Source organism: Psammomys obesus, unplaced genomic scaffold (assembly GCF_907164565.1).
Source record: "Psammomys obesus unplaced genomic scaffold, mPsaObe1.curated_primary_1811, whole genome shotgun sequence".
Lineage (NCBI taxonomy): Eukaryota > Metazoa > Chordata > Mammalia > Rodentia > Muridae > Psammomys > Psammomys obesus.
The window spans coordinates 5,970,522-5,990,519 of record NW_026596256.1 but is presented as its reverse complement, the minus strand read 5'-3'; the positions used below and the strand labels follow the sequence as shown (position 1 = coordinate 5,990,519).

At 36.6% G+C, this 19,998-nt stretch overlaps 1 protein-coding gene across 1 annotated transcript in view; it reads left to right on the top strand.

The window, feature by feature from the left end:
- Positions 1 to 19,998, top strand: part of Nbea (neurobeachin) — a 509,877-nt gene that overhangs the window by 263,678 nt on the left and 226,201 nt on the right. The window contains exon 35 of the mRNA XM_055596761.1: positions 9,873 to 9,937. Coding sequence (XP_055452736.1) covers positions 9,873 to 9,937 — 65 coding nt within the window. The remainder of the gene's footprint in view (positions 1 to 9,872; positions 9,938 to 19,998) is intronic.

The window sequence follows — 19,998 nt, the reverse complement described above, 5'->3', positions numbered from 1 at the left end:
CAGGACTTCAAGTCTCCCTGTTATCACATGAATATAAAATATTCCATAATATTAAAATGAAAAGGGAGTAGGTACATGTTTGTAATAAGAAGCTGTTATATTTATCCCTGATCTCCGCAGTAGGAGGGTGGAAACACCTGAGATCTGTAACTGTCCTGAGGTCCACCTAACGCCCCCATACCAACCCAAATTATCTGAGTACAACTTCAGTGGTCTTTAAACATCCCAGACCGAACAGCAAAAGCAAACCTATTGACTTTTCCCTGTTCTCCTCAGTAGAAGGGTAAATATGTCTAAAGCATAACCAGCCTGAGGTCCGCCGAAAATGCCACAGCCAATCCAGATAACCCGAGTGTGACTCTAGTGGTCTTTAAATATTCCAGAGCAAACAGCAAACACTTACCTTCAGATGTCCGGGTTTCAGGCTTACTTTCTTCAGGAGTATGTTAGTGGGAAAGCAGAACACAGTTGAGAGGAAAGCACAGAGAGCACCAGCCCTGGGAGGAGCTCATCTGCAGAGCTTGGGAAAATTGTACCCGCTGCTGAGGTCCTGAGTTCAAGGGAAAGGAAAGCTCTGTGGACATTTTAGGTTGAGGAGAATCCAGCTATATAGCAGCTTTTGTGGCAAGGCATAGTTCCGAATGCCTTCTTCCTTAGCCCTGGCTATCACTGCAGTTCTGAGAAATGAAGAGGAATGTTGCATTAGGATCTGGTGTCTTTGATGGCCTCTTTTTCTAATTGTAGGTTTAACATTACCCATTTGCTGGCTCCAGGAATTCCTGCCATTAGGGGCCCTAGAGATGAAACTTTGCCTCAGATATTGATTGGAAGGAAGAGTGGGAAATGTAAGCTCTCTCTGTAGTGCACTTTCCTCTGTGTGTCAGCAAGACAGCATGATAAACAGGCCTCTTAGATTGATTTTGAAATTGAATTTTAAAAATAATTCAGTGTTTGAACACTGAAAAATTTAAATGTTTCAAGTGGTTTATTGGTTAAATACCCCTTACATAAGTAACTTAAAATCTACACGTTAAAAACAACTGTTTTGTTATTTTCTGTTAATCTGTAATGTTACTTTCTACAAAGCATTTTTAAGAAAGCAAATGAATGAGTTCATTTTATCAACTGCAGTTGAGTAAGATAACCATTTTAGTATGAAACTGAGATTCTCAGTCCATCATTCCAGATCATTAGTTGGTCCACAGATGTTCTCAAACTTTGGTTTTGAGAGTACTAAGGAAGACGGAAACATTACAAAAGGTTCTAAAAATAATATGACATTTTCCATTGCTGCTAAAATTTGTCATGTTCACCAATTAGCAGGATGACCACAGAAGTGGCCCTCTGGTGAAAAAAGTTAACAGTGCTGTAGAAATAGCTTGTCCTAGCTCTCTGCAAAGCATGTTCTTTTCTGTAGGTCTTAATGCACTTCTTCCAATGGAGCTGTTCCCTGTAGAATTAGCACCAGTCTGTAGGCTGTCTTCCTGCCAAGGCAGGCAATCATGATGAATCTTTAAAACCGTGGACCTCAAAGCTCTTTTTGCTTTGTTTATCTGTCAGCCACCACAGATGAACAACAATGAATGAGACTAACAAAAGTATGAGTCCTTACGGTCTGGATACCTTATCTGCCATTTTTTTCCCCTCATTGAGAAAACAAAACAAAATATTATCTATGCTGTGATTTAATTTCTGCCAAAATAAGTTTTTAATGCAATTATTTTGTAGTCTGTTTTTATGAAATTTATTCATCCTCAAACTTAGACAAGACATTGAAAACTCAAATTGTGTTACGGAGAATGAGCATTGAAAAGAAAAGGAGGTGCATTTCATTTTGGGTGCCCTACAGTTCTCTTTGCTACAGCTCATTAGATGTTTTTCCTTTTACACTTTTCATTTCCTTGTTGGAAGTTCTGTGTTAAATACTTCATATTATTAAGGATATTTGATTTTTTTTTCTTTCTTATCTGAATTCCTGAAAAAAATTACTCTTGCCAAAAGTTTGTGTTTAAAATGTGCTCTAAATTCAGATGAGATCACATTACACATGTCTGAAGGTACTTGTCAAGGATAATTCAGTTCATATGGCACCCTCTAAACTCCAAGGGCATGGCGTCCAGTCTACCCCCTGTGGAATTTTACATTTCTTTAAAAACATAATTTAAGTTGCAAGAAGAAACTCCCATTCTCCAATGTGACTTGCTTATTGTTCCAAAAACACAGAACAATTTTTGTTCTATTTGGATACTTTTTCCCACGTATATCTTAAACTTTAATAACTGTTTACTCTTCACTCTTGATTTATATTAATAGAGTTAGAGCATCTTTTTAACAAAATGTTATCTTCTCATTTTGAAGTGAGGAATTGTGTAACATGGTCAGTCTGTGTTCTGTTTGGCAAAGGACCCCATGGTCAGTGTCTGGCACAGTATCCTCCTCGGCTATAGGTAGCATGGTGTCAGACTGTTTATTTCTGCAGTGCTGTGACTGGGGAGCTCCCCACCCCACACACTTACTTCCCTCTCAAGTTATCCTTGCTGTACTGCATTCTTTGATGAAGAGCAGATTGAGTTTTTCAAGCAAACTTTTTTAGGTACTATAATAGTTCCTAATTATTTCCAGATTTTCTTTTTAGGAAGTCGCCATGAGAAGAACTCTAAGAAAAAGTGAATGGTGCTATCCACTGGATTTCTTTAAGTCTCCATCAGTAAAGCTTAGCAGATGTACAGGCACTTTTCTTTACTTTATGTGTCAAGAGATATATTGAGAGACCTCATGTATCAGTATTTAAGTGCCTTCTGACTTAAAGCATTGATTAAGCAAATGACTGCTTCATAAATCATTCCTGGTCTCATTTTAAAAAGTTTAAAATATGTAAGTTAAAGTAATGACTTTTAGGATCCTTGTATGATGTGCTCAGCATGAATTATTTTGTGGTTTGTATGACTTTGTTCTTTCCTAAATACTTCATGTATTTAACTAAAAGTATTTTGTGACTAGTGTGGTCAGGGTGTGACTCTGAACTTTAAAAACAGCACTCACAAAGGAGCCACAACTGAGGAAAAGCCTTTTCCTTTCAAGTGATTTGGCCTTTGAACATTTAATTTTTTAAAACTTTTTCTTCAGTTTGGTACAGTTTAGTCAGATAGTATAAAAGAAAATGATTTTCTTCTAGATGTAATAAAGCCAAGATGAGGTTTTAAGGGAAAACTGAGGCTGAAACACAGAGACCTGATAAATGCCTTCATTCCTATGTACTCAGTACTGTAAGGACTATAGACTGTAATGAGATGATAAATATGGAAGAAGCAGACTTGGACCTTGCAGTTTCCTCCAGGTCTCTGGAAATACCATTAAGTCCTAATTTCTGTGATAAAATTCAATGTTTAGGCATCTATGGCCTTTTGTTAGTATTTTGGTGGTTTCTAAAGCTTTAGTGACATGCTTCTATTCCCCCAAGAGGTTAGGTTTATCTGTCTCATTGCAAATTATACATCTGAATCTGAAGGCAATGAGGAAGAATTAAAAAACCACATGACCTGAGATATTTTTTTATTAATATAATCAAGCAATATGTATTTGTGGCTCTGAAGACTGAATGGTCATGGAAGGCTGTATAGAAATAGACCCTGATGCTGGTTAGCTTTTCCTACAGTATTAGCAAAGGAGGAGACACAGCCCTTGGAAATAATCCAAACAGGTCTGTAGAACTTTTCATCTGTCCTCAGGCCTCAGGCCAACTTTGCTTATTGCACATGAAAATTAAATAACTAGATTGGTGAGATGGTTTCTGTGGGTTGTCACAGCCTGACAATCAGAGTTTGATCCCCATAACCCATTGTGAAATAAGAGAATCAAATCCCTACAACTGTTACCTCCTGAAAGAAAAAAGAAATGAAATGGGAGGACATGACTGTTCCTAGGTTTGATGGAGGAAAAGATTTACTGTAGATAAAGGGAAAAGCACAGTAGATATGAGGGGGAGCATATCCAGAGGCATTTGGAAGGGTCCAGGGTGAGCACTCACCTAGCTGGATCATGTGAGGAGAGGGGAAGAGGGAGAGAGAGAACAGAGAGAGGAAGAGACTGGACCCAGGAGCATCAGCCAAGAGGGCAAAAGTCCCAAACAGCCAAAAAAAAAAAAAAAAAGAACTGCATAGCCAAAATGGCTGGGTTACATAGGAAAGAGCAGCAGGGTGAGGGGTGGGAGATGGCAGCCCAGCTCAGGTCAGGAAGTACCAACCAGGAGAAGCCTGTAACTGGTAGGATCTAAGCAATGCTGGGAGAACCTGGAGGCCAGAGTCCACTCTGATGCGTTAATAGTCGCCTCAGTTAGTTTAGTCCTTTGTCCTGACTGAGACTAAACAATTTCCACATGCCCTTCATGACACAAGCATACCAATACATCTCACCCCCAGTATCACACATCAGTGACAATAAATTCTATTTATTAGGTTCTGTAGAGTATTTCACATCTTTCTGGGTATTTTTCAAATGAAGTTTACAGAATTTTTTCTTAATATTTTAACAATCCATCCTTTTGCTTGGTGTTTTCTATAAGCTCTCTGTCTCTGTCTCTCGCTCTCTGTCTCTCTCTGTCTCTCTCTGTCTCTCTCTCTCTCTTCATGTTCAGATGAATTTAGTTTATCTAAAAATACTGGATGCTTACCCTAAAACATGGAAGCTCCAATGGGACAGTCAAGGGAAGGAAAAAGACGCCATTCTCTGAAGAGAAAGGTCCAACCCAGCTCAGTAATTTCTGTCTCTTGTCTCATGTTACTTCTTGTGTCATGTAAAAGACCTTCGTATTCTTGTGCCACACCAAAATTGGAACAATTATATTTTACATGTTCAGATATTTACTTTTGTTTTAGAAGTTCTTCTTGTAAAAGCTTTAATTTCAAGACTTGAAAGTATGCAAAACATTTGTAAATAAAGCCTTAACTGTATATTTGAATGTGAGAAACATTAATTTTTAAACTGTTGTATATTTTTTCTCTCAGAATTGCTTTGTCTCCCATACTATTTGGATGTTCAATGTTTTCATTTTCATTCAGTTTTTAAAAGGTCTTTAGTTCCCTTTTGATTTGTGCCTTGACCCAGTTTTCATGCAATACTACATTGTTCAGAGTCAGTTTTGTATGCTTTTTGCTCTTTCTGTTGTGGATATCCAGCTTTAATCCATGATATTCAATTAGAATACAAGACGTTAGTTCAGTTTTCCTCTAGTTGAAACTTGCCTTGTATACTAATACAGGGTCAGTTTTGTAGAAAGTTCCATAGACTTCTGAGAAAAAAAATAAGCAAAACAAAACAAGAATAAAAAAACATTCTTCAATGTCTGGGTAGGATGCTCTGTAGGTATCTGTTAGGTCCATTTGATTTATGGTGTCATTTAACTCGAGTTTCTTTATTGGATTTTTGCTGATGCCCTGTGTATTGATGAGGGTGGCATATTAAAGTTAGTAATTATCACTCTGTTAGTGTCAATGAAACTGGATGTCTTTTTGTTTTGTGGATAAGTGTCTAGAATTGTAATATCCTCTTAGTAGATTTTTTCTTTACTAAGTATGTGTACTTATGTTGAACATGTCCAAACTTTGTATTCCCATTCTTTTAAGTAATACAGTAGGACACTGTATAGCAGCTATACCACAGTATACTAACTTCTAGAAATCTAATGACACTTACCTTGCACCAGGGGATGTACACATGTTATATATGCAGATACTACAACATTTTCTATGAGGGACGTGAGCACCTTGAATATAGGTGTTCATGTGGGATTCTAGAGCAATCTGCCAGAGGTGCCAACAGAGATGCTATATCTACTAATAGTTGGGAAGATCCTTGCTTTAAAGCATCTTGCTTAAAAATCTAGTCTTTTTATCATAAGTACAAACACAATTACATATATAAAAGTTTTATAATTTCTATGTTTAATTTATTAACAGGATCTGCTAAAATTCTAGAAGACCTCATGTTTATCTTCATGTGATTAATATACATGATATATTTTTATGTTGCCTACTTGTTTTTCCATGATTATACTTTATATTAGAAAACTCTCCAAAAAAAAGAAGAAAACTCTCTAAGTTAATCTTTGATTTTTTTGAGGTTTTCTTATATTATTTTTTTCTATAAGCTTTTAGTACAATGTTCATGAAAGTAATCCATGAAAAGACAAAAAAGAAAGAATACTTAAAATGATTTGCATATATACTTACTGGCTGGCTCTCTCTGACTTGTGATTAGCCTTCCTTTAGCCCAGGGCCACTGCCTAGTGGTAGCATTGCCACAGCAGGCTCGGCTCTCCTACATCTACCAACATTCAAGACGGTGCACACAGACACAGATAGTGCACACTTGCCCATAGACCGGCCTGACCCAGTCAGTATCTTTGTTGAGGTTCTCTCTCCCCAGGTCACTTTCATTAGCGACAAGTTTGCAGTAAAAACTAAGCAGCATAGGTTCACATTCATAGAAAATGCGTGGGTTGCTACCTTTTTTTAATACAATATTCTTCACTTCAGTTCTTGTTATTAGCTTTACTAGCTTTGTGACCAGATTTTTCAACATGTCATCATCTTATCAGTTACAATGAACATTTACTTTGAAGATTTTAAGCACTACCACTTTTGCTGATAGAGAAACTATAAAATCAGTTTTCAGAAGACTTTAAATCTATTCTTACTCTCCTACTTTTCCTCCTAATGTTTACCATGATTTTTAAAAGTTTAAGATGGATTAAATATCTAAGCTTATTAAGTTGGCATGTTTAATTTTATACAAAAAAGGAGGAATGAATAATGTGCATTGAGCTGACATAGATGAGGAGAAACTGATGGAAAGAATGATGTTCTCAGACTGAGCTGTCTAGCGGTCATCTGACTGCCATAAGAGAACATAGGGATTTCATCGTCATCCTTCTGGAACTTATTTGTCTTCAAAGTGTTCCATTTCAAACAGTCTTCACACAAGATCCAATTCCCTGAGAAAGTCCCTCATCTTAAGGAAATTTTATGCGTTCACGAAGAAGAGTTAAAAATGGTGACAAAGCTGTTTTAAAGACTTGGTGGTCCTCTGTAAACATTTCAACTTGATATTAAATGTTTCCCACAAAGATAAAGATGTGATGTGGGGTGTTCGTGCACCCAGCAGGATGCAATCACGCTGCTCCTTTACTCAGAATGAGTCGATGTTGTACAGGGGTCCCTTGGGGCAAGATAGAGCCCAAGAAAGCATCTAGTTCACATCATACAGATAATGTACAGCAGTCTACATCCTGATCTTAACTTATTATATATATATATATATATGTTTATGTATATATATATGTTTATGTATATATATATGTTTATGTATATATATGTTTATGTATATATATGTATGTATCTATACATATGGATTTATATTGTCTAAGATACAAATTTCTTAAATGATGTCTTATTCTTCTGTTAGTCTTTTGGCTTGCTTATATTTAAACACCAACATTCTTACCTCGGCTCTGACTTTTTACTACTGTTTCTGTATCAAAGGTGATGAAATTATCATCAGGCCTAAAGGCTGATAAGACAGATTAAAGATATTGTTAGTTTTATCTATGTAGATTTTAAAACATTTACTCTGTTCATTATGTGGACTGGACCAGGCACAATTTGAAGTTCCTTGGTATGTGGATGTGTGCTCTAAAATGTCTGTGAGTTCCATGTGTTTCGGGAGCTTTTGGTGCTAGAAGAGTTGTAGCATCCCAACAAAGGATAAGCTTAAGAAGTTGCCTGTAAGACTCTTCTTCCTAGTGGAGTGGCTCTTACCTAGTGTCTGCTTGCTCTGTGAATTGTTATCACAGGAAATGTCAACTATTGCTAAAAAGCTTGGATCTTTTGTGAAATCTTCATTTGCAATAAACATAGTCTTTAAGATCAACACCTAAAAGGATGATAGTGTGACAGCTACTTAACATGTAAGAGAAGAAGGCCCCTGTAATTTTCAATAAAGATGAAACTGAAGAGAGGGCTGAGAAATGGTGCAGCTTTGTCCAGGTGCTTGGTGGCTTTGTGCTGTCCCCATGTCTTCTCCCAGTTACTGATTCTCTCTGTGCTTAAAGTTTAGGTTTGCCTTGAAATAATCCTCTATAGACTTGCTTCAGCACTTTTTTCTCAGCACAAATGCAAAGTTTTAAATAGTAATGTGATCCAGAGGGAAGAAAAGGTTTGAGTTGACAAGAAGACTATTTTTTTGTGAACCTGAATTCATGGTCAGGGTAATTGAATACCGCTATGTAGCCAACATTTCATATATAAAGAAAGCATGGGTTTCTATATGATGAGCTAAATAAAGTTTTGTTTCAATACTGCCATTATTAATTAATAATGTCACTATTAATTATAACTATATAATAATCATTCAGAAATTATATTAATTGTGTTTGCTCATAAATTGATATCAGCTTGATTCAAAATTTGGATGGAATTTTATGCATACCCTTATACCATATCATTTAGCTATAAAAATACTATATACAATAAATGATTTTCCATGTGCAAAAATAAGAAATATAAATCTTGGGATGGGATTTGTAGATGAGTAATTAATAGGGATTATATGTGTGTGTGTTAATGAAACTAGAGATTATTTGTGGAACTACTAAAAGGAATATAGTTTTCAGTAAAAAAAAAAAAAAGTACAACTTACTGGCCAACTATATATTTTTAAGAAAACTGAAGTTACTTGAATAATAAACTCAAAGCCAGAAATGGATGTTTAAATTATATTCCAAATATGCCATGGAAAGAATACAAAACAAGCAGCATTCTTTCCTAATCCAAAACACTGTGTGGGAGTTGTTGATGTTCATAGTTGTGGCCTTTTCTCTGTGAAGCTGCCAGATTTAGGCATTTAACAAATTTAGCTAATCTCCAGTTAGCAAAGAGAGAATACATTAAAGTAATATTTTTTACCATTTTAAGTATTGTATGACACATTTGAAAAGAAGATGTTTGTAGCTTTGTGCTGTTTGTGGCTTTTTGAATGTAAATCTAACTAGAGCAATTTATTCCCAAGGCAATCTAAAGATATGAATTGTTTAAAGGCACATAGCCATAAATGTATAGATTGCCTAAATATCTAACAACATAAATGTATAGATGCATGAAGGCACAGTTGCATAAAGTGTATGTGTATATAGGGTATAGATACATAAAGATATCAATATAAAATACATAGATGCATAAAGGCACAGATGCTTGAAGGTATGTTAAATAAATAAATAAATAAATAAATAAATAAATAAATAAATATATTTGAATGTATAGGTGCATGAAGGTGCAGATACGTAAAGTTTTAGTGCATAAAGGTGTATGTGTGTAACATGTAGATGCATAAAGGCAGATGCTAGGAGGAGATGAGGGAGGGGGCTGCAGCAGGGATACAGAGTGAATAAATTGGAATAAAAAAGGCACAGGTGCATAAAGGCATTTCTCATTTTGATTTCAATAATAATGAAAACTCTGATATCATTGATTAAAGATTTCAGTTGTATAAAATATCTCTTCCTTGTACATAGCTTCATGCCTCTGTTGGTATTTTGTTCTTTCCTAGAAGTAAGCTTAGTGCTTACTTATTTACTTATTCTTTTACTTTCCAGCAAACTTCATTTTTCTGGGAACCAAAACCCACCTTCTAAACTGTGAATCAGGGTCATTTATTTTTTTTTTCTTTCTTCTGAATTGACACTTCTTATAAAGCTTGTAAAGACATTTGAAAACAAGGTGTTCAGGAGGTTAGTAACAGTGTCAACATGGTTCTAAGCTAGCTACTAGTTCATTTGCGTGTTCATTTTTTTTTACATTTGCTTTGGTTTATTCCTTTAGGAGTGGCAGAATTCTATCCAGAAGAATGCAGGCCTTGCATTTATTGAACTCATCAATGAAGGAAGGTAATTAATTTTACACTTTTTGGGCAACTAGACAGTGTGCATTTAATTCCACTGGGCAACTGCTCTTTCATACCATCTGTTCTAAAAACTGTAAGAAAAAAGCTTTGAAGTAAATAATTTAACATGTAGGCACTTACATTTCAAATTAACAAAATTTAGGTGTTAAGCATTTAGTTTTAGAGACAAAAGCATATATGAAATAATGATATTATATTTCTGATGTTTTGTGAGATTTGAGCCACATCTTACTGAGTGGTGAGATTGTGTTAGACAGATCAAGTGAACCCAGGCTGCAGTGCCATCTGTCACCCCATCTGTTTTCAGGCCACGCTCAGTGTTTACGCTTGAGCCCTTCATCAGTTCACGTGAAGTGGCTTCAACTGATTCTACCAAGCAGTTGGTACCTGGCTGGAAGTATTAGTGATGTTCAGTGCAGAAGGAGTAACAGCCTTAGTTAGGAGTGTGTGTTATCATTGTTAATGATGCTATAGGTGAGATTTTGTTTGAAACCATTGTTGTATTTATCACTGTCTTGAGTAGTTGTTTACTGTGATTTTGCAGTGCTCTATGGGTGGTATACACATTGAGGTTGGTAGGGCTGTCACCCTTTGATCTGTGTAATTTCTATCAACCTGGGACATGCAGCCATGACAAGCTGAATTTCCTGTGTGATATAGTGCATTCTATAGAAAATAATTATTAAATATTTGTTACGATGTTTGCTTTATTGAATAAGCTTTACATAAATTAATAGGGCAGTAATGGTTATAGTATTAGAATGTGCCTTTTTAATCAAGAAATAATATTCTTCAAAAGTGATTTATATGTGGCATTAAAATTCAGTGTTTAGTATTGCTCTGCTTTCTTCCATCACTGCACTGTATCCTGAGAAACTACCTCTGTCTATATAATATCTCATTGCACACTCCTTTTGGCATCAGTGGTCAGTGTTTTAATCATAATACAGGTCTGAAATTTAAAATAAGTTTTTTGCTTACTGTAGTGTAAAAAAGTGAAGGAAATTATAAAATATGGTAATAGGGAAAGAGAGATGGCTCAAGGTTTAAGAACACTGGCTGAACTTCCAGACGACACAGATTAGTCTCAGCACACTTCCCCCTGAGTGGAGAGCAGCCTTGCCAGGTCACAGAGGAAGACAGTGCAGCCACTCCTGATGAGACCTGATAGGCAAGGGTCAGATGGAAAGGGAGGAGGACCTCCCTTATTAGTGGACTTGGAGAGGGACATGGGAGGAGAAGAAGAATGGAGGGTGGAGTTGGGAGGGAATGAGGGAGGAGGATACAGCTGGGATGCAAAGTGAATAAAATGTGATTAATATAAATTAAAAAAAGAACACACACAAAGTCTCAGCATACATGTGATGGCTCACAGTCATATGTAACTCCAGTTACAGGGAATGATTCCATCTTCTGGACTATGCAGGCATCAGAAATGAAAAAAAAAGTGATTATTTATCAGAAACATTTGTAAGAGCTAAGGAAGCTGAAATTCTGGTGCTTTAGTTAAATTGTAATTATTGACAGAAGAGAATGATGCTAGAAAATGTGCTAATATCACACATGTAAAGCTTCTGGAAGTTTCATTTTCTAGTAGTAGTTTAAGGTTTGCTTTATACTGGAGTCTGTTGCACTACATCAGTAGCTGTGGGGATGACTGGAAAAACCTCCTCAGCATAATACCTTGTTACCTCTTGCTTCTGGGTTTTTGCCCTGTATCATACCCATTGTCTACAAGTTGTTGTTTGCTTTCTAAGGCAAAGTCTTGTTTATTCTAGACTAGCCTCACCGTATAGCTAAGCATCATCCTAAACTTCTAATCCTCCTGTATCCACCTCTCAAGATGTGGTATTATAAACATGTTCCAGCACATCCAGTTTGTGTGCTGCTAGGGTTCAAAAACCAGATTTATTGAATGCTAGGCAAGAAGTATACACTGAGCTCCATTTCCAGTCCTGATCCCTAGAGTTTTATTCTCCTCCAGTCTAGATGTCTTTTAACTGTGACCCAGGTCAAACATATTTAAGATGGCATTCCCTTCCCACTGGCATGGTTCTTTCAATCTTAAACACATTTTAGAATAAAGCCATTTTGAAGCGCTGTAGCTTAACTTCCATAGCAGATTTTCTTCTCCTTCATGTTCTGTGCTTTAAATGATCATTATTTTCATCCTGAAAACTATCTTTATTGCTGCCACTATTAAGATAACCTTCACCTAAGATCATAATATTCCTTCCTCTATGCAGCAAAGCTTGTATAGAGCAGTAAGTTCTTGATAAGAATTTATGATTTAATTGTTTTTAAAAATAATCAGTAATTTCTTTACTTTCAATTTTGGCAGTTTTCAGCTCTCCACTGTAGAATTCTTTCCTTAAAACTTAGATTTTACTTGCTGCCTTGTAGACCATCACATCTCTGGAACCTGAAGTAGCACCTAGTATGTTTGAAAATTTAGAAGTAATGAAAGCAGTGAGTAGACTTAGAATGGCCAGTGCTGAATAGACAGGAGAAAAATGACTAAGAAAACCACAGAGCTTGTGGAATTGTTTGGGTGAGCCTGTAGTAGGGGCTGTATTTATACTCCAGCGTTTTCCCCTTCAGTTCAAAGTAGGTGGGAAGAAGGCTTGAGCATACTCTCTTATCTCTTAACTGAGCCTTTAAAGTAGACTCTCTCTTGCTTCCCAACCCACTCCCGTGCCCCTTCTCCATGGGCTGTATTCATCATGGTTCCCATCTGTATTTGGGGTCATTTTTCAATTTAAATATTTCTTCTGTAAATTTAAAATGTTAATACTGGTTTCCAAAGACCAGTATGTAGGTGGCCATTATTTCTGTGAGTAAAAGCACACCCCTCTGCTTATCTGCTACTGTGAGTATTCACTGTGTGCTACATACAAACTCAGTACTTTACATGTGTGTTACCTCATTTGTCCAGGCACAGAACATTGATCCTCTCACTTAGCTTGCCTGTTGGGCAGCCCATTTTATTTTTCCTTGTAAGGAGGGAAATGAAAACCTCCAAATGAAAATTGTTACAAATGTTTATCCTCCTTCACATCTACACCTATGAATTCAGTCCGTCAATCAGAGCCAGAGAAAGCATGTGTGAGGCGTCTACATTAACAGGGAAAATCAGCTGATGAATGTGTAACTGAACTAAAGCACACCCAAAACAGCCTGCAATTATACACTGGATCATTTAAAGGACTCTAACAAAGAGTCTTTATTATTAAAACAAAGCTGGGTTAATGGGGTATAAAATTGCCTATAATATCTTGGCAATAATAATTGGAATTTAAATTATTAAAATACGAGGCATATAAGACATTTTAAACATGGGATGTGTGTAGTCTTGAAATGAATTAAGCCTTTTCCTAAATTAAGTTCTGTCACTCTTTTGAAAGGAATATCAGGTATAATTAATGAATATCAGATATAATTAACGAATTCACTGTAAAAATGCAAGATGTTTATGTTCAGTGCTGATATAACCTGGGATCACAAGGATCCAGTTTTAATTTTATAAAGGATAAAGATAAACTTTTAATTCTTTAGGATCTTAAAAAAGAGGAACTTGATCCAAGTGTAATTCATTAATAATTATGTGGCCACTGTGAATGGCGGTTACCATTTAAACTTTAAAGGTTTGTTTTTCCAACAGACACATGCAATTACACACACACACACACACACACACACACACACACACACACAATTTGCAAAGCTGGGAGCCCTGAAACCATTTTTTTTTTTTTTTTTTTTTTTTTGGAGCTGATGTTTTGGTTTAGTTTTTAACCATAAATCTCTGGAAACTTGAAAACAGAAGTTCTTTCCCAGTATTGTTTCATCTGAAGCCCCAATAAAAACTTTTTTTATACTTTTGTTTATTTTATGTAATAAATTATTAAGTTTTGAGCTTTGTAAATAATAGAATAAAATTGTCAGTGCTTTATACAATTACTGTGTACTTATCCTTTTTTTTTTTTACTTGTACCTATTAGACAATGATGACAGTGTGTTTATTCAAAGCTGAAGTAAGTCCTATTTAATAAAGGTTAAATTTCACTTTCTAGGGAAATGAATTTCACATTTATGTGTGTTAATGTGCTTTTTGTTGTTATGACAGAACACTGAAAGCTGGCTAGTTTATAAGCAAACATTTACTGTTTCATGGTTCTTAATGTAGGACTGGGGAGGCAGCACTGGCAAGAGCCTTTGGCCATGTTCTACCAGCTCATTTTATGAGACTCCTACCTTTTGCAGTAGCAGCAAAGGCTACTCTCAGTTCCGAACATAAACCTGTGCATCATCTAAAAACAAACTCGTGTCATATCCAGCAACCTATGAAAATAATTCTAAAAGAAAGCTTTTAGTCAAAAAGTGGACAGTTAGTGTGACATTCAAAACTTTTACTTATGTGATGCTCCACCTTCACAGACTGAAAGACAATACCTGTGTTTTGGCATTCTCAGAGATGTAGAAAGTGTGAAGTCATGATGCTCACTTCTTGCAGTAGACTGAAAGTGATGGCTACAGAAGCACAGCCAACTCCTTGCTTAGTGGAAACAGACTAGATAATTCTCCTGCAGTGCCACAGCAAGGCAAGGTTTTTTTGTATCACATATGTACATATCTTGGGCATTTGACCAGAGGTCTCATCTAGTCCGTTTATAGAGGCAGTCCCAAGATGCCTAAAAAAGGTACTAGAACTACTAAATGAATCAAATAGGATCCAAGATTAGTATTCAAATACACTTTGTCCTTTCATCTTTGTCAAGCTGATCGGAGATTGTTCTGTGCTGCATGCTGGAAGCATGAAAAGCCCAGCCTAAGAATTCCTAGGACTTGTAAAATTTTACTTCAGTGCCTTTTGAAGCCCATGGCTTCAGGTCTCTGTGCCTATAAGAACTGCATTGTTTTCCCAGTTGGTCTTCTTGGTAACAAAATTCCAGACTGGCCAAGTCAGATGGAAAGTTTCTAACCATCAAACCTGCATGGTTTGTGCTGCCCTAACTGATGGATATGCTAACCATCATTCTGCTGAGGCATATGTTTGATGTGGATTACAGCATCTTACCAGCAGAGGTGGCAGGTGGGAATAAGGCTTGTAGGGACAATGAAGAGATAGCATGTATCATAGCAACACTTCATTCTGCCTAGACCTTCAGTGAGCTGATTCATTTTTCTAGTTAAATCTCACACATGAAATTTCCCACATGACTACATAAAGTAAAAGGGCAAGTCATTTGGTGAAGAATGCCTTGCATAAAAAGGGGTCAGGGTGCACCGTCCTTCATGAAAAGGGGAGATGAGAAAGGTGATGTGTGTGCATGTATATGTTTTTGAATATGTTTGTGCATACATAAGTATATATGTATACAAATAAATAGCAACTGAACAAAAAGGACCTGGCCATAAGATGATACATATTTTATGAAATGTTGATGTATAAAAATGAATAAGCATTTGGTAGATGATAGTTCCTTAACTCAAAGATGATTTTAAGTTTATATAAAACAATGCTATGTACACACCCTTTAGTTGAGTTTCCTGTTCATATTAGCATCATAATGATGTCAAAAGAAAAAAAAGAAACAAATATTTCAGATGTAGGGATAAAAATAGTACAACTTTTTGAGCTGCAGGATATTGGGACTTTGTTTGTGTATTATAAAATATGCAGTCAGACACTTGTGTTAAACTAGAGCAGTCATTAAAAGATAATAAAACCTGGAAGGGATAGGAACTCTACAAGGAGAGCAACAAAACCAAAAAATGAGGTCTTTCTGAGGCTGATACTCCAACCATTCATGGAAATAACCTGGAACCCCTGCACAGATGTAGCCCATGGCAGCTCAGTCTCCAAGTGGGTTCCCTAGTAAGGGGAACAAGGGCTGTCTGACATGAACTCAGTGGCTAGCTCTTTGATCACCTCCCCCTGAGGGTGGGCAGCCAGCCATACCAGGCCACAGAGGAAGACAATGCAGTCAGTCCTGATGAGACCTGATAGGCTAGGGTCAGAAGGAAAGGGATGGGAGGAGAAGAGGGTGGGAGGGCAGGACTGGGAGGGCACAAGACAGGGGGCAACAGCTGGGATACAAAGTGAATAAATTATAAATTTTTAAAAAGATAATAAAATGGTATTTGGATTGGACAGAAAATTCAGGTACTACTGAAATCAGTGAATAACTGGTCAACTGCCATGTGAAAAGATGTACAAAACCTTTTTATTTGAGAAATGTAGCTTTGAACTAGAATGACAGTACTGTATATCTGCCAGTGTGGTAGAGTATCGTAGGTGTGCAGAATAAACATATACTTTATGACCCAGTTCTTCTCGGCCTTGGTATAGGGCCTGCAAAAGGAAAAAAAAATTCATGTTAAAATGTGTGGGTGAATACTTACAGCTCCTGTTCTCATTTTAGTAAACATTAGAAATGATCAGATATTAGTGAAAAGGTGAGAAGCCAACCAAACCAAATAATAATGTGGCATCATAGTGGAGTACACAGTCAGCAAGTGAAAATATCTCCCACTTATGTAGGTATCAGCAAAAGACAAAATTATAGAAATAGAGAATGGGTCACTGGGTTACATAGGGCAGTTTATATGAAAATGTTTATCATCAAACAGTGCCTTTAAAATAAATTATTTTCACTATATCCAAGTTATAGCTGAATGAAAGTGGTTAGAGGAGATGGCTTAGCAGATGAAAGCACTGGCTGTGCAAGCCCGGTGACAAGTTCGTCCCCCAGAATGTTCGGTAGGAAGAAAAGCAGCTCCCCAGAGTTACCTCTGACATCCAAATGCAGGAATCCGAGCTCCAGCATGTGTGTGTGTGTGTGTGTACATGCGCAAGTAATAGACAAATTAACCTATACTTCATTACTTATAATGTGCAAACTGTGTAGCCAAATCCTGTTCTTATCTGGTCTTCCTTCCAACTTGACACTGAACCAGAAACATACCATACCCCAGTGTCATGCTTATATTGTATTTACCACCACAAAACAAACTCTTAGTCAGTTAGCATTAAGACCTCTCTCTTTTTCTCTTACCTTTCTTCATTCTGAAAGCCATTAAAAAGCTAACCTAGAGTGATAGCTTAAAAAGTCAGACACAACGCTTGTTTCTTTCTTTCTTTTTTCTTTTTTTTTTTTTTTAACAACACTTGCTTCTTAGTGAATGGCGCTATTTGTGCTCCTCTAATAAGATAACAACTGGCTTTTTGACCTCCCCACCTCCCAAGGGAGGAGCAGTACTGTTAGACCACAGAGGAGGACTTTGCAGCCAGTCCTGAAAATACCTGACAAAACGTAGTCATATGAAAGGGGAGGAGGTCCTCCCCTATCAGTGGACTTGGAAAGGGGCAGGGAGGAGATGAGGGAGGGAAGGTGGGACTGGGGAGGGAAGGAGGGATACAACTGGGATACAGAATTAACAAAATGTAACTAATGAGAAAACTAAAACTTAAAAAAAAAAAGAAAACAGTTTCAATCTAGTAATAACAAAAAGAGTAAAAAAAAAAAGATAACAAATAAGGTACGAACCAACTAAGTATTTATAGAAGCCATGCTTTCTGGTATGTAGTCTGTTCTCCATGTTCCTGGCAAATAGAAAGAACTCAGAAAATACCACGTGGTTTTATTGATAGTATTTATAGAAGCAATATTCAGATGACATTTGAAAGACTCTGGAGGAACTGGAGAAAATTTGAGTGCCTCATTACAACTCACCCAGTAGCACATATCTTCTGTGTTATCAGTATGATTGGGGCAGTATTGTCACACTGTCTTATGGCATATTTTATGCCTACACACATGCACACATGTGCTTTGTAAGCTGTTGTGCTACTCAGTCATCAGTCACAAGGCAATAGCTATGGCACTGCCTCTCATCTTTGCAAAAAAAAAGTATTTTATAAGTAGGGCTAAATCATCATGTAAATAGCATTTCTTTAGTTCTTAGAACTTGTACTGGTAGATTGAGCAGTAAGAAATTAGATTTATTGAGAGCCGTTCATAATATTTACAACACAGAATGGCAACCATCTTCCCTTCAGAAAGAAGCCAGATGATCACAGGAACACAGAATGGCCTAGAAACTTCACCACAGAGCAACATGCATGTGTTTCTGGAATGCTTGTATTATACTGTGGCTAGTATGCCTACTGGCTTTTATATTTTCTTTTGATTTTGCCTTTTTATGACATTGATCCATGTTTCTCCACTCTTACGAATATTATGAGTTAAATGAGAAAGAATGACACACACCAAGCTTCCTCTTTAGCATGCCATGTCTCTGACCTTGAGCTTCTTGTTACAGTCCACAACCACTCTGCCATTTCTTCTCAGGCATTCTTATACCTAACATTGGCTTCTTCTTCAAGATAGTAGCACGCTGATCCATTCGACTTAGAATCACAGAAATTAAGTCAACATCTTCATTATTTGGCTGATAATTAAAGCAGAATGGGAACAGTTATAATGTTTTTGTTTTGTTTGTTTGTTTACTATTTTATTCTATTGGACATAGAATCTTAATAGCTAAAAACTTTTTCAAAAAGATAAGGTTTAGAGTATGGAAAAGGTTACATGGCCTACTTTTTAGCAAAATTTTGTTTGCTAAAAACATCTGTCTTGTAAAAATTATTTTGATAGGTGGTATGCTTTTTAACGTTTTACTTTTAGTGAGTGTACCTTGAAAACAACTGTTCTAAAGCAATATCTCAAGGTTATAGCAAACATAGTCTAAAAGAGCACTAAATTATCCTGCTGTTTTTTGAACAATTTTCTAAATCAGTATTAAGAATAATTATCTTAAGTCCTTCAAAACACACTAATACACACATTTTTTTTTTAACAATTAAAGAAATGGAACTAGAGAGATGGCTCAGTGGTAAATAGTATTGGCTGCTCTTGCAGAGGATCCAGGTTTGATTCCCAGAACCCACATAGCAGTTCACAACATCTGTAACTTCAGTTCCAGGGGATCTGATGCCCTCTTTTGGTCTCTAAGGACACTGCATGCATGTGGTACACAAACGTAATCAGACGGAACAATCAGACACATACTTAAAATGCAGAAAAAGAATGTAATAAATAAGGAAACTGTCAGTGATCTGTATAAGTGTAAACTCAGCAATAGCTTACTTAGATTTTACACTAAAAGCACAAATAAATAAAGATACATTGAGTGATAGTTACCAGAAATCGGACTTGTGTTTGCTGGAGGTCATCCATTACCAAAATGTAAGAAGACAATGGAGTTAGAACAAACACTTTTAACTAATGTGCGATGGTGACTTAATAATACCAGATCTGAAGCATCTGTAACTCAAAGGTGAAAAGTTGAATGGTTACAATTTAACAAGGCAAAGGCTTTGATAGAGTTATTTTTCCCCCCAGAGAAGACATGGAAATTATTGGCGAGGAAATAAAAAAATGTGGTCAGCATCATTAATCCTTGTGGAAGCATAGGTCAGGGTGTGCTGAGGTACAGCTACATATCGACTGCAGTTGTGTGAATGCTCCCACACATACCAGTAGGGACTCAGGAACCTAAAAGGATCTCTCACTGTGGAGAGGCGTTGAGCAACTCCTCAGAATTTAAACATAGACTAACTGTAAGACCAGAATTTTCACCTTTATGTACATCCTTAAGAGAATGTAAGGCAAATGTTCACAACGGCTCAAAGTGGAAGAACCCAAATGTCTATGTCCCGATGAATACATACGATGTGCCCTATGCAGACAATGGAATATCATCGGGTTCTTAAAGAGGAGTAAAGTGCTGACACGTGCTATCTGTGGATCAACCTAGAAATAACCATCTGAAAGGAGCCAGAAAGAAGGGGGTATTTTATATGGTTCCATTAAAATAAAATGTCAGGAAACTTCAAAGAGAAAAGTATGGGTATGAGGCATGAGAAACAGAACCAACACTAACTGCTAATGGACATAAGGATGTTTGCACTCAGTATTTTATATGGTATTTAAGGTTAATGGGGTTGGAATGGTAACTGTGTCTATTGAAAACCTTGGT